Source organism: Copadichromis virginalis, linkage group LG11 (genome assembly GCF_057382275.1).
Source record: "Copadichromis virginalis isolate Kocher_CV1m ecotype Utaka linkage group LG11, C_Virginalis_male_GT1.1, whole genome shotgun sequence".
NCBI lineage: Eukaryota > Metazoa > Chordata > Actinopteri > Cichliformes > Cichlidae > Copadichromis > Copadichromis virginalis.
This window is the reverse complement of record NC_140628.1, coordinates 10494382-10520394: the sequence shown is the minus strand read 5'-3', so window position 1 is coordinate 10520394 and position 26013 is coordinate 10494382. Positions and strand designations below refer to the sequence as shown.

The 26013-nt window shown below is 41.7% G+C and overlaps 1 protein-coding gene across 2 annotated transcripts; it reads left to right on the top strand.

The window, feature by feature from the left end:
* The first annotated feature begins 14597 nt into the window (after positions 1-14597).
* On the top strand, positions 14598-25178 carry tcea3 (transcription elongation factor A (SII), 3). Of its 2 annotated transcripts, none has more exons than XM_085473092.1 (21): positions 14598-14825; positions 15565-15627; positions 15714-15819; positions 15951-16056; positions 19697-20212; positions 20295-20405; positions 20608-20709; positions 20811-20882; positions 20992-21099; positions 21204-21269; positions 21429-21488; positions 21641-21712; positions 21832-21888; positions 21985-22047; positions 22169-22243; positions 23059-23219; positions 23328-23389; positions 23551-23700; positions 23809-23955; positions 24591-24662; positions 24773-25178. In XM_085473092.1, exons 1-21 carry the CDS (start codon positions 14757-14759, stop codon positions 24779-24781), a joined length of 2247 nt encoding a protein of 748 aa, XP_085329218.1. In that variant the 5' UTR covers positions 14598-14756; the 3' UTR covers positions 24782-25178. The 2 variants fall into 2 exon arrangements, with proteins under 2 accessions (XP_085329218.1, XP_085329217.1); XM_085473091.1 differs by having other exon boundaries at positions 21201-21269.
* The last annotated feature ends 835 nt before the right edge of the window (positions 25179-26013 follow it).

The following is a 26013-nucleotide window of genomic DNA, read 5'->3' as shown; positions in this document are numbered from 1 at the left end:
GGACTAAAAAGGATGACACATTTGTTGTAATTCGAGTTATGGCTGATACTTAATGGCACAGGATCATTGATGTGTTTGTCACAGCCAACTTTCAAACCTGACAGTTTTTTAAGCAGAGGTAAAAATGTTAATTTTGTGATTTTCTCCAGTGTCTGTTAAATAACGGACCAAAGATGACTAACACGGGGCGGGTTAGTCATCTTTGGTCCGTTCAGTCTTACTGGATGAATTTGGAGGCTTTTTAAGATGGAAATGTTCAGCCTGGGAAATGGTCTATAATCTCAGAAATAATATTAATTTTGACAACTACTATTTAAAAGCAACTGGGCGAACTTCCATCTTCTGTGGAAGTTCACATGATGAGATCAACAGCTCTAGACGAGCCACCAAATGGAGCTTGTGGTGGCAGTTTTTCTAAAATTTATATTTCCAAGATTTTTCATGTGAGAGCCCATCAAGAAAGCTCCTTTCACTGGTGTCCTCCTTCCCGTCGCACTCTTCATCAACGCTAGCCGAACATCCTCGCAGGAGGGGGTTTCCAGGAGGAGAGGCGGGTGACGCATGCGTACCTGGTTCCAAACTGTTGTGGATTTGTTTACCCACAGCCCAATAAAAGTCATTGTTCCACATTTCAAGTTTTCCACGTCTCAAAGCAGATCTGTATTCCCAACCACCGCCGCTGTCTGGCTGCTCAACCCCCACAATCTGCCTCCTGCTGCGAGTGGCTGGAGTTTTTTGGCTACCAGTTTGCTGAGCACATCAGGCTGATCTGGTTATAATAATTCCATGGCTTTGTGTTGATATTAATGCGAGCAAAATCGTTAAACGCTCCACGTCTTGGTGTTGCTCCAAGGTCATTGGAGAACGTCTGAGGATGGCAGTTTCCTCACTCAAAACCAACATTTCTATCAAACTGCGTTTCTTCTCCATCTAAAGCTGAGATCAGATGGAAAACGAGGCCTCGTCAAAACACATGAATCAGACATTTGCTTTGGCAATGCGCATTTTACTTTTACTTTTTTTTGTTCCAACCATGTCCATCTGTAACACGGATCAACATCAGTATCGGGACTCTCAAAGAAATCATTTGAGTTTAAAAAAAACTTTTTTTAAATTGTAAGTTTTCTTTGAGTTGACATGTGAATGACAATGTTTTGAAATCTAGTGGAACATTGGTTTTCACTGATTTAGATCAGATTTGGAAACGTTGCTTGACAAACCGTATTTCTTTCAATTAAAAAATAAAACTCAATCCATCTTCACTTATCCGAGTATAAATTTCATAAATGGCAGAGGCTGTCAGAGGAAGAAATGATTCCAGATGCATGTAAGAAATCACACAATTCACTTGAATTAATTTTAAGAAAACAATATGAGATGAGTTTGAATGAGACATTTAATGCTGAGAAATCTGTTCCTGGTGACACAGAGTGATGACTCCCAAGATAAAACTTTTCTGGTCCCTGGGATGAACACGACAGATTTTCCATTTTATTACTTGAACGCTTTTCGAAACATCCAGCCACACTTGTTAAACAGTCAAAGGGGAGTGAGTTATGAGCATGTAATAGCCATTGTGTGTTCCAGCTATTTTGTTGATAATTTTAATTCTTGTACTGTCGAGCAGTTTTTACAGTGAGACATAAAACTGAGCAGTTCTCTTTCTCATGAAATCATTTTGTCTCGCCACCAAAAAGGTTTAAAGTTCATTGTTAAAAGCTGTGACATGAGCAGGAGAACCCCAAGAAAAATAACTATTCGAAAACACAATTTTCCTTTATGCCACAGAGTCTGTAACTCATCATTAGCTGCTTTTTCAAATACCCAGCTGACACAGTGTTTCCTTATTCATAAGAGGATTTAATATTTGAGTTATCCAGTATGCTCTGTTGACTTTGGTCAGTCTGTTGAGTGCTTTGGACGCTGTGTTTTCCAGTGCTTAGATATTTATCTCCCTGGCAGGAAGTGAGGACCAGAACACATAGATATGAAAACAACTTTCTTCATTCATTGGTATCAGGCTCATTGGACACAAGACTGTAGAGACTAATACCATCAGATCTGGACAAAGTAAGGACAGGGGGCACATGAGGATTCAGTCGTGCTTTCGCTGGATAGTATTAGCATGGCTTTATTTTAAAGGCTCTCCTCCACAGTATGTTGTTTGTTCTATCTCTCTCCCATCACCCCCAGCAGGTTGCAGCACAGGGGTAGGCAACCTTTCTGATGATGAGTGCCATCTAAAATTTCCTCAGAAGTCAATGTGCCATATGATTGCATTAGCAATAAATCATAACGCTCTATATGAACAGTTACACACTATATAGAACAACTTTATAGAATTATTTGTTCGCAGATGTTGGCAGCTATCAGCGAATAGCTATCAGCTATTTTGAAACCAAAAAAAAGACACTTTTTATCCATAACAGCAAATTAACTGTACAACAGAAAATGCAAATGTCATTTATGGTCTCTTTGCTAGATCCGCCCCTGCACAGTTACCAGCTGTCAGCTACATAGAAAAGGATCCTGGTGTTACTTGTCTCTCAGAAACAGTTCATAACTTCCCTTCAACTCATTCATGTGACCTAAAAGGTAAACCTGTTTCTCCATCACCTGTTCAGCTCTGATGATCCAGTAAGGGCATCTCCTGGTTTCATCTTCATGTTTCCCTCTCATCAGACATCCAAACCGATATCATGACCAGCAGCTTTTACAGCTGTGGCTCCAGCAAACATCAGCTGATACTGTCACGGATTGCCGGGGCAAGCCGTGTGGAATGTAGGAAGGACCCAAAAGGCAGCAGCTCTGGTGCAGGTGAGTGTTTATTAACAGGGGTGGGTAAGTACAAACAGCGGTGGCGACAAAACATGAAACTGGAAATCTAAACTGGGTAAACTAATAAGACAAACCAGAACGAGGATGCAGGGAGGTCCGGAGAAATACATATGGGAAGACGCAGGGAGACCAAGGGGAAACAACACAGATGAACCAGCAATTACTAAGACAGAAAATACAACTTAAATACACTCAGAGAACACAGGGAGATTACACACAGGTGGGAAACACAGCTGGGAGTGATTAACATAACGAGACTAGGGAGGCAAACTGAAAACACTCACATAAGACACAGACCTTCACAATAAAACAGGAACACACGGGCAGAACAGAGTAAACACTAAACAAAGGAAGAACAGAACCAAAATCGAAGAGAAAACACAAAATGCTGGGTCAAAAGGACCCAGGATCATGACAGATACTAGAAATTAATATTAAATAAATTCTAACAACAGCTGATCAAGCTTAAACGTGCTGCTGTTGTTTAGCACGACATCCGCTGGTTTCCTGTTTCTGGCGCAAAGTGGGCGATAAACAAGCAGGAGAGAAAAGCCGATCAGCTGATCATTGATCAGTTTCATGACTGAAGTAGAAACAGGAGAGGGAGGGAGAGAATGAGAGAAGAAGAGGCAGCTGACAGCGTAACGACAGAATAACTCCAGCTTTGTGTCTTTTTCCATTCTAGCTGAAGTCCCTGACAAACTGTTCCTTTGCGGCTCAAAACGAAACGTGTAATATTTTCTCTGAATGAGGGACGATTCCGTTTTTTACGGGACAGTTGGCAACTCTACTAACTAACCTTATGAATAAAATAAAGTTCACTATCAGTAACATCATAGCACCCACCCAGCTTTAATATAAACTCCGTCATGCTAGCTAGTACGCAGTACAAGTTATTGTAACTGACGGTAAAAAGTCAGCACAACGAAAATAAACTACATCTAAACTTGGTTTATATACTTATATACTTATACTTCTTACCTGAAGTTCAGTTCACCTGACACTCGGACCGGCGGCCACCTCGGGTCTCTGCTCCTCCTGCCTCCCCTTCCCTCATCCACCTGCTGACCTCTGTGGAAGCTCCCCCATAGCCACCACCAAACAACTGAACAAGTTATTTTTACACATGTGCCAGCATCTGGCCAATGCACCACCTTTCGTTGTTTATACCGTTACACACACACACAAAAAAAACATCGGCCCATAAAAATGAAAAATCACCATCGGCCCACCGGGAAAATACCTGGTTTCCTAAGGAAGGGGACACATAAATGTTAGAGATTTTCTGTCAGTCACTTGTGGTGAGCTGTGGTCCACTCAGGGAGCAGCATCAGATATGGTGACACCAGGAAACCAGTGAAAGTGATTAGGAAGGTTAGCTCTGTGATTGGCTGTGATTAGTATTATATATATTTCATAATAATTCAAAATATCATCAGAAGTATTTCCCAAATATGGGCTAAATGAAATATTTCACATCTCATTATCATCATGTACCATAGTTAACAAGCTTCTATCTTTTCTTAGATAGTGTAGACATTACATTACATGGATTTGTTTAAAACTTTAAAGCAACTTAAATGTTTGTTGCAGTTCAGACATTGAATCCTTACTGGTACAATTAACTGACCTGAAATGAGGTTTGTCCACCAGTTAGTGGTGAAACTGATGTGATTCTCCTACAATTTATTTTTGTTTTCATTGTATTTAACAGTCTTCTCTTAAACAGATAAGTAACAAATAACTACATTTTCAACGTCATTTAAAGTTTCAGGGCGAGTAACACAGCCCTGCTAAAGCATGCTGTGGCAGACTTATGGTATCCTCTGGCCTTCAGCCAAGTGATGTAACCCAATAACCTGGTTTCCCCAGCTCTGCAGACACAGATTGGATAACATTGCTTTTCCTTGTCTTAATAATCTTTTTGTTTTCCTGTTGCTTCACTGTGTCCTCCTGAGGACAAACAGATATCCTGTATCTGTCTTCATGCATTCTTAATAATCCAAGATAGATAGATAGACCCCAGGTTAACCTTGGGGTGACCTCTAAATAATAATAATAATAATAATGAATTGCATTTATATAGCACTTTTCGGGACCCCTCAAAGCGCTTTACAATACCACTATTCCTTCACTCTCACATTCATACACAGCTACAGTTGTAGCCACAGCTGCCCTGGGGCAGACGGACAGAAGCGAGGCTGCCATATAGCGCCATCGGCCCCTCTGGCCATCACCAGTAGGCGGTAGGTTAAGGCCATTAAGAGGATATTTATTTCCTCAATAGAAGTTCATTGGACAAAATTCCTTTTCCTCTGGGCAGCTGAGTCTCATGTGGAAACATTAAATCCACCACAGACTTGAAATAAGCTAAGCCAAAAGATGTTTGGATAACTAAGCTCATTTTCTTCATCTTTTTCTTTTCCATATCATATCCTGATTTTCTTGCTTTTGGATGTTAGTTTTTGTCCTGTTAGTTTTTTCTCTCCACAAAGCAGTGGAGAGAAGAAGTTCACGTTAAATAGTCAGTGTAGAAAATATACTGTGACATGTCAGTATGCTGCATTTACTAAGCTACCGTGTAATGTTTCAATTAAGAAGACAGAGAAAAAAGTTTTAAAACAGTTTTCATTTTAAGACAAAGCAACCTGGCAGATGAAGCAATGAAGCTAAAAGAACAAATAACGTAATAAGAGACCAGATAAACCCCCAAAGAGAGAAAAAAAGCCTCTCATACCCTGAGAGCAAATATAAAATACAAAGTTTAAGGGGTAATTGGTTTAAATAATGTTGTCACAACTGTTAATGATATCATTAATCAGTGTTTTGTTTCAGCCAGTCTCAGAGTGAAGCTGTTCATTATCTTTTGATCAAATGTTTTTTTTCATCATTTTCACACATCTTTTCCCCCAGTTAAGCACAAAAGGCCTACTGACGAAACCACTGTCTTTTTTTTGGTTGCTTTTAGTCATTTTTGCATTTCTTTCCTTAACGCTTGGAGAATCTTATATGTTTCACAAACATGCAGGAGCACAAAGTTCTTGCTGTAGCAGCTTCTTTCCATGTAGCAGATCCTGAAGATCCATTAGGGTTAAGTAATTGGAGACAACTCTTCTGGACATTATGTATGATTTTCCAAAGGTTTACCTGTACTCACTCTGACCTGCTAACTGACATAAGAATAAACGTGGATTTCTGTAAATGGGCATATTCAGTAAGAGAGCACATGTATGCTAACTGTGTCAGAAAATTGATTCTTCTTGTTCTTCTGGCTATTATTCAATTTCAATTCAGTTTTAAATATATAGTAACAAATCACAACAGCAGTTGTCTCTAGGCGCTTTATATTGTAAGACAAAGACTATACAATATTACAGAGAAGACAGAACCAACCCCAACAATCAGATGACACCCTTATGAGCAAGTGCTTTGGCGACAGTGGGAAGGAAAAACTCCCTTTCAACAGGAAGAAACCTCCAACAGAACCCAGCTCAGGAAAGACAGCCATCTGCTGTGACTGGTTGTGGGTGAGGCGAAGAAGACAAGACAAATGCTCTGGAAGATGAAGAGGTAATGATGATGAGGGACATCACAGCAGATGACCTGCTCCCTCTCATCTTAACCCTTGCACCCTCTTCACTCATACCAACATCCATGAACTTTCTCTGTGGTCCTGTTTTCCCTCCTACCTGGCAGCTTCAGCTATGGCAGCGATGAAGCCACAGACCTCCCCCCCCCCACCCACCACTCGTGGCTTCATAAACCAGTGTGCTCTTATTGCCTGTCCTAAGCCTGGATAAATGGGGAAGGTTGTGTCAGGAAGGGCATCCGGAGTAAAATCATTGCCAAATAAAAACATCAGCTGCTTGATTAGGCTGCTGGAAAAAACGACATCCTCTCTCAGATCTGTTAACTCTCAGTCACAAATGAGGAAGTCCAGTCCAGACATCAGCAACTGCACTTATGTTATGGGAAACTTTTTAAAAATTTGTATCTAGTTGCATTAATCAGCTGATAAAGGTCTGCCTTACAGCTCTGCTGATAACTTACGCTACGATGTTTAAACAAAGCCAGATGTGCTATTGTGTATGGCAGGAAGAGATACTACACAAAGTTTCCATTCCAGCTTCTCTTAAAACACAGTAGAAGGAGAGTTCAACAGAAAGCTCGGCAATAGCTGCAAATGCAGAGGAAAGGTGTAATAGATTTTGTAGCTTTTGAAATATGGTGCAGTAACTGGATTAGTGAGCATTTGAAAAGGAAATGAGACTAAGAAGGGATTTACACACTAACACAATTCAGCCTGCTAGCATGGGAACTCAGCTTTGTCAGTTTCACAGGTTCATCTAAAGGGCTCATGCACTGGGATGTTTGCAAACAGCCAGGTTCTCCAGCACAGACAGCGGGGATTGAATCCCACCCTCCCATCCAAAAACTGCAGCATCCGTCTAAGCTGCGCTTCCATTCACGACTAACTGATTTGTTTCTGTGTTTTGAAGGACTTTCCCCATCCCTCTTTCAGTCTGCAGTGAGAGGCTTTATGAACTTGTTTGTCAGCATAAAGCAGAAGCTCAAACACAAACGAAAAAGAGCTCAGAGATCAAATCGCAGCCTTTGGAAGAACCACAGGATCTTTTTGCAGACACACTATACAAATGACTCAGTGTCTGTCCAGAGTGCCAGTGTGTAATTGATGGTTCTGGATAAGTTATAGTACATATTTTACATATCCCTTTCCAGTTTTTTTCTGTCTTTGAAGGCATATTTGGAGTATTGACCCTACTTCAATTGCAGACTGAAAGATTTCTTTATAATCTGCACATAAAATAATGCTACATTTTGTTCTCAGAAATTGGGTCAGTCATCTCCTTCTCCTTCTAGTTTATTCACTCATTTGGTTATTTTGGCTGGATTGTGTCTAGCAGTGGCACCACCAGTTATTTTGGTCAAAGGTAGCCTGAAACTGCGGCACCTGCCAAAATAGTGTTGGATATGGCAGATTTGGTGTGTGTGTGTGTGGCGGTAAATAGAGACTTACACACAGCTGAAGGTACAAGGATGTTCTTAAAGTCTTTGGGTGGTCCAACCTCTCAGGGAGCTCGAGCCTACTCTTTGCGAGTGCCGCCACTGAACACTGGTCATTATTAACAGACAAACCAGCCCCACCAGCCTGGGATTACCTTCCAGCCAACTACAGATGTGAACGCCTAAACATTTCTGCCACTTTGTTTTGACATGCTCTATTATAGGTTCTGCATCCTACAGCAGATCCAGAAAAAAAATTGACAGCTAAATGAAATCATTCATTTTCTGGTCTGATGTCATCCAAAAATTGCCATAATTGCCCAGGCCTGGCGTCTCTGGTCTGTGACTGGCAAAGACACCAGTGCTGGGCGAGGTGCACGGAGAGGAAAGCAGACTGTTGGATGTTCCCTGTTGGATCTGTGGTGACTCTTTGTCTATTTAAACTCAAGTGCAGTTATACACTGCACTTTCTTCCATCTGCTCGAAAACTGACATCTCACTTGTCTCCACCAGCTCCTTTGGGTGGGTGGGGGTTCCAACGTGTACCTAAGCCTAAGGGATGTAATCTCTCCAGTGTGTCCTGCATCTGCTCCAGGGCAACCCCCCCATCCCTAAACGCAGTCAGTAACAACTCCACAACTGGAAGACTAAGCTGAACAACACAGGGCCCTATGGATAAGAATAACTCTCCTCACCTGGCCACAGTTTTCATTTTTGCTTCCACCACATTGAAAACTGTACATTAGAAGCTTGATTAAAGGCTCACAACAACAAACCAGAAACCACTTTTGGTAAATATTGTCAGATTTAACCCAGAACAAAATTTCCCTCATATCAAATTTTGAAATACAGATCTATTTAGAATATATAAGTAGGTATACAGTGATGAGAAGAAAGGGTATATTTACTGGGTTTTGGAGAAAAATGTCTTCTTTTGAACAACACAATGTTCTTTTTTACGTAAGACATGAAAATATGCAGGCATAATGATTTCATTATATTTTATTAAGAGGGGAAATGAAACCACTAAAACCATTTAACACTATCCTCATTCATGTATCATAATTGTTAATTTAATATTCATCAACACTTAGAGAACAAACAATACCTATTCCAGGCTAGTCTGTGCATTCAAAGCACTGATAGGAAATGTCTGTGAAGGTTCTCAGTCATCCAGGTCATCGTAGTCAAAGGAGCTTGCAAAGAAAAGCGTCTGGACTTCTTTAAGTTGCTTGAAGACGTTTCACCTCTCATCCGAGAAGCTTCTTCAGTTCTAAGGTCAAATGGTGGAGAGTCCCAGATATAAACCTAGTGGGAGTGACCCCCCACAGAGGGACAAAAGGACCCCCTGATGATCCTCTAATCGCCTGAGCCAAGGTGGGAAACTGGGCGTGGGTCCCAATCAGCCAGAGTTTCGGGTGTGTTCATTGTGAAACCTGGCCCCACCTTATCATGCGAATTCCTGAGGTCAGATGGCCCAGGATGTGAGTGGGCGTTAAGGCGTCTGTGAAGGGATCTCAAAACTGGATTATAGATGGCAGAGAGTTGGTGTCGTAAACCCCCGCCTCTGTTCAAAGATGGTCGCTCACAGTGGACATAGATGGCTTCTTTCACTCCTCTTTCAAACCATCTGTCCTCTCTGTCCAAAATGTGAACATTGGCATCCTCGAAAGAGTGACCTTTATCCTTAAGATGCAGATGGACTGCTGAGTCTTGTCCTGTGGAGGTGGCTCTTCTGTGTTGTGCCATGCGCTTGTGAAGTGGCTGTTTGGTCTCTCCAATGTAGAGGTCTGAGCATTCCTCACTGCACTGTACAGCATACACCACATTGTTGAGTTTGTGTTTAGGAGTTTTGTCTTTCGGGTGAACCAGTTTCTGTCTGAGCGTGTTGCTGGGTCTGAAACACACTGGGATGTCATGCTTGGAGAAAACTCTCCTGAGTTTCTCTGATACACCGGCTACATAGGGGATGACAATGTTGTTGCGTCTGTCCTTCTTATCCTCCCTCGCTGGTGTCTGGTCTTCTTTTCTGTGCCTCTTTGCTGACTTTAAGAACGCCCATTTAGGATAGCCGCACGTTTTGAGTGCTTCCTTTACATGTGTGTGTTCCTTCTTTTTCCCTTCAGGCTTAGAGGGAACATGTTCTGCCCGGTGGTGTAGGGTCCTAATTACTCCAAGTTTGTGTTCCAAAGGGTGATGGGAGTCAAAGAGGAGGTACTGGTCCGTGTGTGTGGGCTTCCGGTAAACGTCGATGTTGAGTTTGCCGTTCTCTTCAATGTGCACAGCGCAGTCCAGGAAAGGCAAACAGTTATCCTTTGTGTCTTCCCTGGTGAACTTGATGTTTTTATCCACAGCGTTAATGTGCGCAGTGAAGGATTCCACTTCTTGTGTCTTGATTTTGACCCAGGTGTCGTCCACATATCTGTACCAGTGGCTGGGTACTCTTCCTTTGAAAGAGCCAAGAGCCTTCCTTTCCACTTCCTCCATGTAAAGGTTGGCTACAATAGGTGACACGGGGGAGCCCATGGCACAGCCATGTTTTTGTCTGTAAAAGCCTTCATTGTACTTGAAATATGTAGTGGTGAGGCAGAGGTCTAACAGTGTGCAGATCTGATCGGGTGTGAAGTTGGTCCTGTCCTCTGTTTTCTGACAGTCTCCACGGCCTCCGTGGTGGGTATGCAAGTGAAGAGAGAGACTACATCAAAGGACACCATGGTTTCCTCTGGATCCAGGGTAAGTTTCTGGACCTTGTCGGTGAAGTCAGTGGAGTTCTTGATGCTTTCTTTGCTTTCTTTTTGCTTTCTTTGCAAGCTCCTTTGACTGATAGGAAATGTTGCTTGTGTGGGATTTGCATGTTTCCCGCAATCACTGAAATGGCAGCACAGGTGCCGTTATAATATTAGGACTTCTCTAACCATTCCTTTGATCTAATTTTTTATTCTCAGTTGGATCAGAATAAATAAACAATTAAATTGCAAATAATTTGTTCATTGTTAGAATATTTTCTTGCACAGTGGATTCTTGTACTTGTAATGTATTTGCATTTATAGAGCATCATTTTAGTCCTACCGACTACTCAAAACACTTTTAACTGCAAGTTACTTTTTAATCATACATTCATGCAGCAGCACCTCACAAGTGTGGCAGTTAACCTGACACATTGCTCCAGACTGTGGGGGAACCCCAAATACCTGTAGGAGACCCACTCCAGGCACTCTAGCATGCGTTAAACTTGCAAATTCCACACAGAAAGGTCCCACTCATGATTTGTTAGTGCCACCATGCCACCCTTTTTCAGATGTCATGTTTCTTATGTGTGCCATAAACCATCGCTCCTGTGCTGTTTTACTGTTAAGCTGTTTGGATATTCCCCCATGATCCTTTAAAGAGCAGCAGGTGCCTGTGCCTGTGGGAACCTGGGCTAATGTGGTGGGAACACAAACATTTACCTTGACAGTAACAAGGTTCTCCTTGAACTCTATCACTATTGTCCCATAAAAAAGCACACACACACACACACACACACACGTACAGTTTTACAGTTTCAAATTCTCTGAAATCATCATTTTTTCCTTGACCCACACTGGTGGATTTAAAATACATCTGAATAGATACGGGATAAAATTTGACCTAGAACGGCTTAAGTGTATAAACATCTGTAACAGCTGCACATCAAGGGTCTTAATTAAAAAAAAAAAAAAGTTTTCATGTTTATAAATTTTGGGTATATTTAAGAAAAAACATCAAATTTCCAGGTAAAAAGAAATAAATTTAGGGTATTTTTTACAGATTTGAACTGAACAGTATGTAAGGGTTAAAATAGATGAGTTTAAAGTTTATTGGTTGAAGTTTAAAATTTGCCTGTTTTATAAAGATTTAAATCCAAAACTGCAACACCTCGATGTTATTTGCTACAGATGAAGAGAAAATGCATGCAGCATGCTGCAATACTTCTAATGCATGTTTGTGGAGGCAGAAGGGCTGTCCACGGTTAAAATGATTATAACTTATTATACTTCTTATAACGGTTTCAGCCTATTTTCAACCTGTCTGGTATTCATTAATTTCCCATCAACACCTCCTCATTACTGCCCTCACTTGTTTTTGGTCCTGCTTGTGTCAATTCACTTTGCATTTTCACAAATTTATCATAGGTGCACAGAAAAGCAAACAACAGAAGATCTGAAACACGGCTTAACCTTAACTCTAGCGCTCAATTTGCTGCTGGAGACCAGGCGGATGTTAAGAAGGTAATATTTAGCACATTTGCCTAATTTAAGGTTTAAGAAAAAGGCTAAAGAAACAAGGAGAACGTTGGACTTTTCCTAAGAATGAAGAGATCAGAAAGTTCATTTAAGTCAACCATCTGAGAAAGGGGTCAGCACATCACCTTTCCTTTCCACCACCCCAAAAGTGAACTGTTTAGTGCTTGGATTTAAAGGATGTTGCTTGATCACTGCTTCTTCCTCTTGGCCTGCTTCCTCTGTTACCTCACAGTGAGCTGTCCCACTTCTCGACTTGGCTGCCTCGGTCGTTACCTGCCAGACAGATTGCTGTCTTGAGGCACGGAGGCAGGGGTGGGTTGTACTCTCAGCCTGTTGTGTAAGAGCTCTGTAAGGAGATAATGAGCTCTTAGTCTGCACTTTCACCTGCAGTCATTAACACAGTTATCTTAAAATCCCTGCTCTACAAACAAGACCGTCACACTTTGCTTCTGGATTAATGGGCCCTTCATATTTTATACTTCATATACTTGATATTTGAAAACATAAAAACCCCCAACAACCCCCGACTGGTTAGACTTTATCTTTAGGCAGGCATTTCAGTTTTCCAACCATTGCTGTTCTGTAATGATATACAATTAAGTCGGCACTGGTGTCTACATATACTGTGTCCCTATAAACTGCTGGCTATGAATATATTTTGGATGAGAGGCAGAGAGATCTAAACTATCTGGCTTTCTTCATCCCTCTGACATTTAATCTAACTTCTAAAACTAACTGATGCATGCATATTGTGTGTCATGCCTTTGTTTCCCACAGTGGAGGGGGGGGACACATCTCTAGGATCTTAATTGTATCTGGTCTCAGTGTCTGTTGGACTGTGGGAGTATCTGGCTATTCTATTTCCCTCTGAAAGAAATGTTGATTGCTATCACAAGCTGTCACAGCAGGAGATACAAACACAAGGATATAAAGAAATCCCTCGATCAAGTAATTTCTTCGACTTCAACAATATAAATTTAGATGAATATTGTGCTAATATAATTTCACTAATTGTGTCTGTGGAGTTCTTGGAAAATGTATTCGGCATTCACCCTTTAAATCAGGGGTGTCAAACATAAGGCCAGGGTCCCAGAATCGGCCGGGCATAGACATAAAATATCCCTCCGGACAGCTTTGGAAAATGTGAAGGAGGGCATAAACTTTGGAAACATTTTTTTCACTGCTATCAAATCTAACATAATGAAATGTAATTTTACACATTTAGATTTTTGTGATGACAGATTTCTTACAGTTACCGCAGCAGCATTTCTTCATCGTGTAGAAAAACTGAGATGCACTGTTGAAAGTTTTTAAAAATTGTTCTTCATTTTTTGTTCTACTATGTGTTTTATTCTATTGTTAGTGTCCCTGGGTGTCTTGAAAGGTGCTTTTAAAAAATTTATTTTTCTGCTTCTTCTTATTATTATTATAAATTTGCACTTATCTTTCTTATATAACTGTAAATGGCCTTAAATTTGTAGTTAAACACCTTCAGACTGACAGAAAGTTTCTCTGGTTCTAAGCAATAAGATCAAAGTAAAGGTCAAAGGAGTAAAATGAGACATCCCTGCTAACGTCCACAAATGTTTTCTCATAAGAAAAAAAAAAGGATGAAAACCTTCATTTTTCTCATAAGATTGATTTGCCTTATTCACTATTTTTTTTAACACAATATAACTATAGAAAGTCAGTACTTATCGAATAAGCATTATTTCTTTAAAGGAGAGCACGCAGTGTGAGACATCGGCTGTTACTTTTATAAAACATGTATGAATGTAAAGGCTGACTATTCGGTTCAATTGGAACCGAACTGGAAGCTTTTCTGTTTCTTTCTCGTTTCCTCGAGAAGACGAAGAAGAAAACTATCAGATCTTAATGTTAGGTCCACTGCAAGACAAACAGAAGCAAACACGAAGGTTCGTGGCTTTCAGTGCAAAACGAAAGTTAATTCTCATGTCGACTTATATCACACCACCCCCTGGTGGCCGTGACATAGACACACTTTTCAGGACGTGTTTTTTCCCCATTTTGTGAGAGAAAGTGAAATTGTTGTCTGATTTAGTGTTCGAGGTGCCTTTGTTCCGTGTTACAAAAAATGAAGTAACTAACAAAGAAAGAAACAGGCTGTAAACGGTGACTTAGTGTCGGGCTGCTCTTTGGCACAGCAGCAGCTGCCCGAGTTCTGCCTTCAGTGTAGGAAAGATTAACCATTACACAGTGACCTCGTTTTTGCTGGAAAATCTTAAAGAGCGATCATTTTGTGATATAATCCGTCCAGGGTGTAGAGAAGTCTAAGGAGCCACAGGAGAGCAAAGCATGATAAGACAAAATAAAGTTGATTTAAAAAAAAAAAAAGTATTTAAAAAAAGTCAAATCTCTCACACTAAACTTCAGTCATCCCTGTTGTCCACGGGTCTACAACTGTGTCTATATTTAGTTTGTCATTTGTGGAGCAGGTCAGCTGGGACCCCTCCGCAGGACACGCCTCTCGGCTGAATGGAGTGCGTCGCGCGTAAAGTCCGACCTGTAGCAGATACAAACTTTTCTGTTTCTCGGGAGTTTTTTTCTTTTTTAAAATAAGTATCCATTTGGCGCAACCGATCGGTGTTTAGACGACTAAATGCAGCGATGACTCGAGAGGAAGATCTCATCCGGATTGCAAAAAAACTGGACAAGATGGTGTCTAGAAATAACACGGTGAGACTATATTTTGACACCCACAGGTGGCGCGTTGTCCCGCCACCTCGCGCTGCGCAGAAGGCCTGCAGTAGACTTTTCCATAAATTAAAATGGGGTCCTCTTCTTTTCTGTTAAACACGAGTTTGGTTCCTGCTGACTCGGTGTGTTTGGAAAGTGTGCAGAAGTGAAGCGCGAGCTTGACCGTAACAAACGATCAACAGGTGTTCGTGGGTTTGCGTGTATTTCTCTTGCAGGACCGTTTCAGTGCCAGTGTGCAGCTCTGCTGTGTAGCCCAGCTCTTTTGTGTTTGTCAAAAGCTTTTTTTCTCTCTCTTTCTGAAAATGCTTAGCGAGTTTAACTGACATAGAAGTGCGCAGAACAGAAAGTAAACACCGCGGCCTGTGGGCGTAAGGCCGTGCTCGTGTTGTGACTGAATCTGCAAACACGACATTGTTCGCGTCGCTCCTGCACAGTTAGGGGGCTGCACAAGATAATGCCACCAGCTGTAATCGGAGTAAACAGCCGTGCAAAACAGTGGATCTAATGTTGTAAAAATGCCATCGAGTGCAAATGAAAAAATAATAATAAAGAAGTGAAACTGTTCTTGTTTGCTAACCACATTGCGCTTTCTTTTTTGAAAGGTTAACGCATTCTTGTTGCCAGATCTGTGCGTTACACTGTTATTACGCATTTCTAAATGAACCGTTTCAAGAGTTAGGGGGTTGCAAGTAACGATGTCACTGTTTGGTGAATACAGGAGGGCGCCATTGACCTGCTGAAGGAGCTGAAAGGCGTCAATATGACTCTCAAACTTCTACAGGTGGGTTAAATTTTAATTTTGCTGATCATCCTGGGGAAATGTGGAAAAAAGAAAACAATTAACCCGTGTGTCTATGTTGGCTTCAGGAAACGAGAATTGGAATGTCTGTTAATGGTATCAGGAAGCACTGCACAGATGAAGAAGTGATTGCTTTGGCAAAAGTCCTCATTAAAGACTGGAAAAGACTTCTGGGTACACACACTGATTTACATGCATACTACAGTGTTTCCACAGCGGTGAAATGGTTGCTTGTGCAGTCAATACATCAGCACGGAGTCTGATTTGCTGATATGATTTCTCCTCCAAAACACGCACTCATGCAGACTCTGGCCGCTCTCATCCCGAGAAATCGTCTGAGACCAAGAATGGTTTGAACTCCAGCAAAACGGCAGCTTCTCCAAACAGCTCTCCCTCGGAGACGCAGAGCAGGTCAGTGGTTTCACAGCGGTTACACAGAAACTACACAGGTACACTTAACGTGACTTTTAATACAAAGAGCACACACATTATGAAGTGAAGTTCTGGTTAATGTCCGCATACCTGCTGTGCCTGCCTGCTGTCAGGTCCGTAATGATGTGTGTGTGTGGCTTTGCAGTGCACTGGAACAAAAGTATTTTCTTCGCATTCATAAAAACACCTTAAAAAATAACTCTCTGCTAAAAGTGACAACAGCTTTGTAAAAAAAAGGCATTGAAATGTTTAAAGTTCAAATAAAATTTCAAGGTAATCTACTGCCTGGCTGATCTACATTCAGACGATTTAATTCAGTTCAGTTGTATTTGCATAGTGCTGAATCACAACTGGAGCTGCCTCAAAACCCTACAATAAGACAACAGTCAAATGACCCCTTTGACAAGCACTTGGCAATTGTGGGAAAGAAAAACTCCCTTTTAACAGGAAGAAACCTCCAGCAGAACCAGGCTCAGTGAGGGGCAGCTATTTGCTGCAAACAGTTTGGGGTGTTTAATGACATTAAGGACAGAACAGACTTGTGAGCCACTGTAATGTTACATTTTATCCTTTAGGTAGCATCATAACTTTAAATAGGGAGACTTCTTTTAATGATAAACTGCACATAAAAGTGTTAAACCTTCTGATAGAACAGTTCTCGTAAGAAGTGAAACACACAGAGTAGTGAGCTCCAACGTGTTCATTTTACTTGCAAGGAAGCAAAAGCAGGGCAGAGTTTCATTTATACACTTTTTCCAATGTTATCCACTTTTTTTATTGTTAACAGTTACTTGGCATCCTTGTACTGAACATGATTCTGTCTGCTTTGGATAACAGATAGCAGAGTAGCCACAACAAAGCCTGAGAAGAGCACAGATGGAGAGAGACATTGAGAGATACACTCTTCAGCTTACTGCAAAGCGTGTTACATAACTTTAATAATTTTTCTATCACCGTCATTCTTCCTAACAGCCAGCAGGGCGCGACTCCAGAAGTCTGTGGGACGATTTATTACCCCAGGATATATTTTCCAAATTATTTTATGTTCTCAGTAACAAGTTAAAATCTCATGAATTGGACTCGGCCTTTCTCTTTTTTTGGACTGTCTCTCTCCCCCATCACCCCCAGCAGGTCCCTCTTACTTTTTCCTTCCCACTGTTGGCAAGTGCTTACTCATAGGAGATGATTTGATTGTTGGGATTTTCCATGCATTATTGTAGGTTCTTTACCTTACCATATAAAGTGCACTGGGGTGTCAGTTGTTGTGAATAGACACGACTGAATCAGGTTATTCTGCATTGTGACTGACAGATTGATAGCATATTAGCGTGCAGACTCACCAACAAGAAAGAAAGATGGGTATGGTGCTCCTGAGAGTTCCAACGAACAAATTAAGAAAACAACAGCTAATAAAAAAATGTTTCGAAAGCACACAAAACACAACAGCAAATATGTATCTAAAGTATTACATGAATAATGTGATTAAAACACACATTACCTGCATCTTTTTCTCCCTCACAACAGCGATGAATCCTCTACTTCTTTAAGCGTGTCTCACTGCGATCCTTCACACGTTTTGGTTTCTACTTCTGCAGCTGGTCCGTGATGTTATTGTGCCCCCAGAAACACTTCAATTGTGGATTTTTTTTCCCAATTCTGCTGTGTTTTGTCTGCTTTTCCAACATTTTTCTGTTAGCTGGTGTTTTCTTAAGTTTCGGTGGGTTTGACCTCTCGGAGCCACCGTAGATGGGAGACCACAAATCAGTGGATGATGATGATGTCTTAAGGGCTACATGTCAGACTCGTTGTTTTTTTTTTCTATTTCGTAATTCAGTTTAGTGTCAGGTAGGTTCTTGTTTGGTTTTGCTTGTTTCACTTTCACTGAAGATGTTTTAATCCTGGGTTATCGTCAGTGTATTTAAATATCACAATATGGTGGGTCCATGGTGTAGTGGTTACGTGTGAAGGATCCCTGTTTTGAGACCCAGTCTCAGGCAAACACAGGCTAGCGTGCTCGTTGTACCAGTCTAAAAGCCTGGATAGATGGCAGGGTTGTGTCAGGAAGGATATCTGGTGTAAAAACGTTGTGCTAAATTAAACAAGGGAAATCAGCCAAAAGCACCTGCTGCCAGTGGATATTTGTTAGAGTCCAAATTTAGGAAGTTCTGAACAGGTATATAATACAAACCTTGCTCTTTGTGAGGGCAGGTGACTCACAGTTATGCAGACATCCTGTGTCTAAGTAAACGTGTCCCTGAAAGCCTCTCTTGATGTTAATAATGATCAGTAATGTCTGTGTCTGACGTCTGTGTTAGGTAAAGCTTCAGCGTTGCTCAGACGTCCTTATTAGACTGAAGAATCTCAGTTCAGGCGTGACTAAGACTCAAGATTTTACCCTTAATGTTTCTGTTGAGCTAATTGACTTCATGCTTAACAAGTCCCGGGCTCCTGATGCTGCTTAGGGCCTAACATTGAACCAAGTTCACCATGTAAAAAGCATCAAATTTTCTTTAAAAACAGGTTTTGGTAATATTGTCTGTGTGGACAAGACGTCACAATCACGTACTAACCAAATGAGTTGTTGTTAAAGAGAAAACAAAGACAGATGTATTAATCGGATCTATATATGTTTTACTTTGTAAGAGATGTATTGTACTTGTGAACAACATCAACATCCACCTGCTTGCTGTTCAGTTTTTGGTGTCATGATTAATTTTGAGAAGGGAGATGACGCTGGGGTGTCAATCATGTTTGCTGGGATGTGACCCGACTGAATAAAACTAAAAATATTTCCTTCTTTGTTTCTCTTTAGTTAGTTTTTTTTTTTTTGACATCGGGCAGGATGATGGTCCGGTGGTTAGCACTATTGCCACACAGCAAGAAGGTCCTGGGTTCGACTCCACTGTGTGGTCCGACCTAACTGTGTGGAGTTTGCATGTTCTCACTGTGTTTGGGTGGGTTCTCTCTTATTTCCTCCCACAGTGATTTCCCCAATTTTAGTGATTTACTCATAGGTGTGAATGGTTGTTTGTCTCTTTGTGTTAGTCCTGTGGTCGGCTAGTGACCTGTCCCTTTGCCTTTCACCGTGTGACGGCTGGAATAGGCACAAGCCTGACCGTGAGACCCCACCTGCTCACCCTGGTGACCCCGAATTGAATAAGAAGATGGATAGTTTCCCAAGTACACTATAGCAAATCAGCTAGTTTGTTTTTCTTTTTCAAGAGTCTACTTTTAATTAATTTAATTAAATTTTATAGTTTTTAGTTTACCTCTATAATAACCTTGCTACATATATCTTTTAAAGTCTATGCTTAAAGCTATTTTTCCATGTTAGATGGGATAGATTATAGAATATAGAAGTCAGCACAGTGATGTTGTTTTGTTCTGCAAGGCAGCACTGTTTACAAGTGCATATGTAGGGTAAAAGCTGAGACGCTATGAAGTGTCCTTCACTGTTTAACTGCATGAAAGCACTGACTTCTTCAGTGCTTGTCAGTGATTTAAATCATGTTCGTGTTAATATATTTGCCATTTTTTTCAACCCACTTCCACCTCTAACACTCACTGTGGTAATTCTTGCATAGAGGTAAAAACAGTGCTTCTCTTTTTTCTCTCTTAGTCACAGCGAGCAGGAAGTCAAACTAAAACAAGACTCCGATCATGGCAAAAAACACGCTAATACAATCAGGAAAGACAAACACAATGATGGCCATGAAATCAAAAAGAGACATGCTGACGACCTCGTGGAAGAAAAGCACCTGGAGGACCTTGGAAATGCAAAACATCTGCAGGAAATCAGGAAAGAGAAACAAGCACCCCCAGAAAATCCCAACGTGGAGGTCGATAACAAGAAGCCGAAGCCTGCGCAAGACCCACGGGGTGAGAAGCACAAGTCGGAGCCGAGAAGAGGGAGACCATTAGAGGAACCAAAAAAGACGAGGCACGTGGAAGAGCTCAAAAAGGAGAAACCCCCCACGGAGCTCAAGAAGTGCAGCTCTGCAGATGAGATGAGGAAGGACAAACAGAGAGAAGAAAACAACCACGAGAGGCTCACCAGCACACCTCAGAGGGAGAGACCTCTGAGCGAGCCTCAGAGAGAGAGACCCACTGACCCCCACAAGCCCTTGTTTGAAAGGTGAGAACGTAGAGGCTCAGAAAAACGCACGACACTTCCCAGTAAGATCCAGCAGAGCTTCAGACTCTGTTGTATATTTCAGGAGAGGTGTGCTGGACAGCAGTGTGCTCTATCCCACCCGTTTCCCCTCTCCTCCTCGACCCGCTCGGCCTCCTCCCATCAAACGCCCCGCCATGGATTTTCTGAAAGACAGGTTTGGACTCTCGTGCTGCCTGAGCTGCAGAGCGCGCGGTTGCTGCTAATGACTTAACATGCATCAGTGTGTTCCACGTGGCCTAACAGGATTCCTGCTGTGCATGGTGCATGCTGACAAGAGTCACTCAGGTGTGTTTTGTGAACAGCATGCCGCATCGTCAGGTGGCCTTTTGACCTCTGCTGTTGTGACATATGTCCAGGAAGGATGGCAAAGACTCTTCCTCCCGACCTCCTCGCCCTCACGCTCCCCGACCTCCTTCTCCACCGACTAAACGACCTCCCGTGGAAGTAAAGAAGGAGAGGTCAGATGTGGTTTGGTGCATGTTTCTGAAGTTCTTGAGTGACGTTAGACAGAAAACAACGAGAGAGTTTTAAAAAATCTCAAACAAGTGCTGATTTTCAGGAAAGTTCCTTTGGATCCAAACGCTCCGATTGCTCCTCTTCCTCTTCACCTACATCCTCCTCCTCCCTTAAGGTCAGGCTCTGCATGCCTACTTTCTTTGCAGTGCCGTAACGATTTTCTGTCATTATTCACTCTGTTTATGAAGTGATTCATCTGAGCTCAGAGGTGTCTTTTCATTTAGAAAAGAGCCTCCTGACCCCAACGCTCCTCTTCCTCCGCTTCCTCTTCACCTTCACCCTCCTCCTCCTACGAAGCGGCCCTCTCTAGATGGAATGAAGGAGAGAGACAGGTCTGAATCAGACGAGTTACAGACGGGAAAATATTTTTTGGAAAAAAAAAAAACAATTTTATTCGGACTCAGAATTTGAATCTGTTTTTTATTTGCTAAAGCAGGAAGGAGTCAGACTCTAAGCTGCTTCCTCCACAGAAAAAGACGTCAGATCATGTGAAGAAAGACAGGTCTGGGATCTGGGAATGGTTCTGTTTCTCATTCATGTAAAAAAAAAACAAGTTGGCTGCAGTCTCTGGATGATCAGTGGCCTTAAGAAATCTGTTTCTTTGGTTTTACATAAAACACTGGTGTTCAGTGTTGGTACCAAAGCTGTGTTCTTTTTGCAGGAAAGACTCAGTGGATACCAAATTGTCTAGAAAACATTCAGATGAAACCAAAAGAGAAAGGTTTGCAAGTCATCTGCATGAAAATATCTGTTCATTCCCTGTGTGAAGACTGTTGGATTTTAGAGCAAAGGGAGATGGATGCATTCTCGTTTTATTGTTCACAGACGGGTTTGGTTAAAAAAAAATCACACACAAACTCTTCCTCTTGTCAGGAAAGATTCATCAGACTCTAAATCCCCCCCTCCCAAAAAGCCCACCCTGGAGGCCAAAAAAGACAAACACAGGTGTGCAGGAGCCAGGAAATAAGTTTGAGAATACAACATAAGCGTGTGTGTGTGTGTGTGTGTGTGTGCACTTATCTTATATGAAATGTGATGCTAGTGATGCTAATCCTTTGTTGCAGAAAGGACTCCTGTGAGTCAAAGCCTGGCCAACCTGTGAAACGTCATTCAGCTGACAGGTATCAGTTCTGTGCGCCAGTTTAAATCTCACCAGTACTTAAATGTGAAATCCAAATGATTAAACCCAGACTGACTGAAAGTGTTTCACTGCTTAGACGGGAATCGACTGACTCAAAGACGAGCAGCTCGCCAGCAGCAAAGAAGCTAACAGGAGAAAGGTAAATAACAGCGACCGGTGCTGATTAAATACAAGCTCACCAAACTGTCAACCCTCAGGTGTTAAAGTTTTGTGTACTTCTGCACGTGAAAAACATAAATGACCTTGAGTTTGAATTACAGGAGAGAGTCTCAGGGCTCGAAGGCTCCTCAGCTTGGACCTCTACAGAGGAAGCCCTCTACTGACAGCATCGAAAGGTATTTAATTATGTTTCTCAGGTTCTTAGGATGATTTTATCTTGCAGGGTACAAAATAAGGTAAGGATGGCTATTCACTGTAGATTTACAGTACTGTGCAAAAGTCTTGTGCCACCCCTCAATTATTTATATTGGTAGGAAAATGGAAAATTCAAACATTCATAGAACTACAGCATATAAAGAATATAGGATTCTATATGATTCTAGCTAGCTTGAAAGTAAATATTTGGTCTGATCACCTTTATTCTTGAACACAGCAGGAACTCTCTGAGGCAGCATTCTTCTCACTTCTTTAACTAGTCTTCAGAGTTGTTCTTCAGGCTTCTTGAAGGACATTGAAAGCTCTTTTTTGGATGTTAAGTGCCTTTTGTTCTGTTTTCTGCTAAGATGATCCCACACTGCTTTAGTAATGTTGAGGCTCGTGCTCTGGGGAGGCCTTGTGTGTTTTTCTGTCTACATATGTTTCAACATTGTGCTTGGGGTCATTGTCATGCTGGAAAATGAAGCCGTAGGTATGGTATCGCACAGTGGATCAAAATGTGATATAGTCTAAAATTGGTCCACAACAACGGTTCATCTCTTGAGTTAGGTGCATTTTTAAATGACATTCATCATTCTTTAATATTTTTTCAAGGACTGATGAGTCAGAGCGTTTCAGGATGGGTTCTTTACATGATGGATGTTAGTAAATGAATTATTGCTAAAGGTTAAAGCTGCACTTGTGTGGCTGGTGTGCAGCACCAACAACGTTTTGATCCGTATTTAATGAATTTGACACTAAAAATCTTTGTTTTTTTTTTTGTTTTTTTTTACAGAAAGAGTAAATCCGAGGCTCCCAAAACTCCCACTACCCCGACCAGCCCCATGTCACCCAGCTTCAGTTCTCCTGGGGGTCCGCTGTCCCCTCACCTGGCCACTGGAGACTCCATCAGAGACAAGTGCATTGAGATGCTGGCAGCTGCCCTGCGCACAGATAGTGAGGCTTAGGCTGCACGTTATCATTGCTGCAGTTTTAATATTCACATTAAGACGCGCTGCAGACTGCCTGCTGACTTACATGAAATGTAATTTCTGAACTTCACAGATGATTACAGGGAATTTGGAGCTAACTGTGAGGGCATGGCAGCAGAGATTGAAGATCATATCCTTCAGAGTTGATAATTCTCCACTATGCACTATGATTAATTAAACTGTAGTTCTTTCAGTGTTGAACCAAAGGGAAAGCATCTTGTTTCAACATTATAGCTGTTATCAAGCATGCTACTCGGAGGAATTAGTTTGCCCTTGACAGTGTGATCGCACATATCTACCAGGAGATAAAAGCCACTGATATGAAGTATAAGAACCGAGTGAGGAGCCGCATCAGCAACTTGAAAGACCCGAAGAACCCAGGCCTTCGCAAAAATGTGCTCGCAGGAAGCATCGAGTTACGCCGCATCGCCACCATGTCTGCTGAGGTACAACAGCCCTGCAAGTTCACCTCTCCTCAGCAATGAGCAACACTTTGCACATTCCTGCCTTTTCTTTAATCTTTCGTTATCACACATCATGTCGTCTTTATTAAGGAAATGGCCAGCGACGAGCTGAAACAGCTGAGGAACGTGCTCACCCAGGAGGCCATCAGGGAACACCAGATGGCTAAAACTGGTGGCACCACCACCGACCTGCTGCAGTGCGGCAAGTGCAAGAAGAAAAACTGCACCTATAACCAGGTACACACATGTGTCAGAGCAAAGCAGATAACAGGACTAATAGGGCTCTAATGGTGGCATTAAGGCGAGTGAGCGTGTGAAAGCGATGTGTTTCCAGAGTGAAGCAGGCTGTGATGTTTGTGCCTTTTTCACAGAGAGAGGTGGTGTTGTAATAGGGCAGTTATTTCTCCAGCTGTTTGCTTTTAGTTATCACATAATAATGAGAAATTTTTTGCTGTTTCACACGATGTGACCGCACTGAGTCGGCTATTTACTGCTGTTGTTTGTGATGTTCTGAAAAGCCTGTAGAGTAACTGTTTCTCTTTTGAATGCCACAGAAAAACAAGAAAGCTGTGGGGCTGTATTAGAGCTGGGGCTTAAATCAGCTTCAGCGATGCTATTTGATAATTTGAGGAGTTGTATGTGGCTCAAATAAATATAATGAGATTGATGTATTTCAGTCACAGAGTGGGGGATATACACTGTACTAGTGAGGAAGGAGTGTTTCAGCTTCACTGTAGGTCGTACAAACCGCTTCCTTTCAGTTTGGTGTTTTGTTTACAGTTAAACCTGCTGTGTGTGTGTGTGTGTGTGTGTGTGTGTGTGTGTGTGTGTGTGTGTGTGTGTGTGTGTGTGTGTGTGTGTGTGTGTTTTAGGTGCAGACACGCAGTGCTGATGAGCCAATGACCACATTTGTTCTGTGCAATGAGTGTGGCAACCGCTGGAAGGTAAGACTTTGCCTGAACCTGAACAGCTCTGCTCTGACACTATTTCATGCTCTGTTAAATAACTTTAAAGAGATTTTTAATGCTTTTTATTGTTCTTCTCTAAATTTCAGTTCTGCTGATGCCATCAAAGGTCACCCCTCATTTTTTTTCCTGAGCAAACTGAGAAGCTTATTTTCTATAATGGGATGGGAATGGAGTTTATAAACTGTTGCAGCTAGTGATTTAAAGTGATGATGTTGTTCTTAAGATTTCCATTTTATCTATTTTTTTTTTTTTTTTTTAGATTTATAAGCATGTGCTAATAATCAGAGTTTGCTTTATGCAGCTTTGAGAACTAAGAGTGTACGGTATGACAGGTTGATGACTGAGTCATTAAATAAATCTAGCTGTAACTTAACAATAATCATGGTGCTGTCATGATGGAGAGAATCATAATCCATTTAATAAGCTGTGACATATTACGACTGCTCACTTTGTACATATCTAAAGCCAATAAAACTGCATCAATCAACGTTATGGTTGCTTTAAAAACTGTTAAGATGTTCTATAGTCTTCCTCTTCTGGTCCGCCCTGCCGCCCTATTCATAGCATCTACTTGTGTCGCACCCACTGCATGTCCTCCTTCACTACATCAGCATCATTCAACATCCTTTGTCCAACATATCCACATGCCCAAACTCTCTCAGCTTCCATATCTGTCTCCATACATTGTATAAGATTATTATGTATGTGACCATCATTCATCCACCCGTCCGTCCGTCCGTCCATCCATCCATCCAGCACCAAATATCGTGTAAGGGAAAGACCCCACATAAATACAGAGAAAACCTCGACAATCAGATGATCCCCTTTGAGCGAGCACTTGGCGATAATGGGAAGGAAAAACTCCCCTTTAACAGGAAGAGACCTTCATCAGATCCAGGTTTAGGGAGGGGCAACCATCTGCACTGACTGATTGGGGGGTGAGGGGAGAGAAACAGGACAAAAGACTTGCTGTGGAAGAGAGCAAGGGATTCATCCACCTCTTGATTCATCTTCTGCCACTTATTCCTTTCAGGGTTGTGGGCGGGGGCCGGAGCCTGCCCCAGGGCTTGTGATTTATACATTAAATTATATTCATACGTATTACAAATGTATTAAGACTCATAATGTTGGGCAAAAAGTTGCAGTGCATGTGCAATTTGCTAATATTCAAGAAGGTTAAGATGTAACAGACAAATGATTCGCCTTCGTTCATGAGTACATCCAACATTTGAATGGTAATGGTGCAATGGTAGTTTTCCTGTTGCACATCTAAAAGCAAACAGTAGAGGGCAACAATTCACCAAAACACATTCAGCAGCAGTTCCCA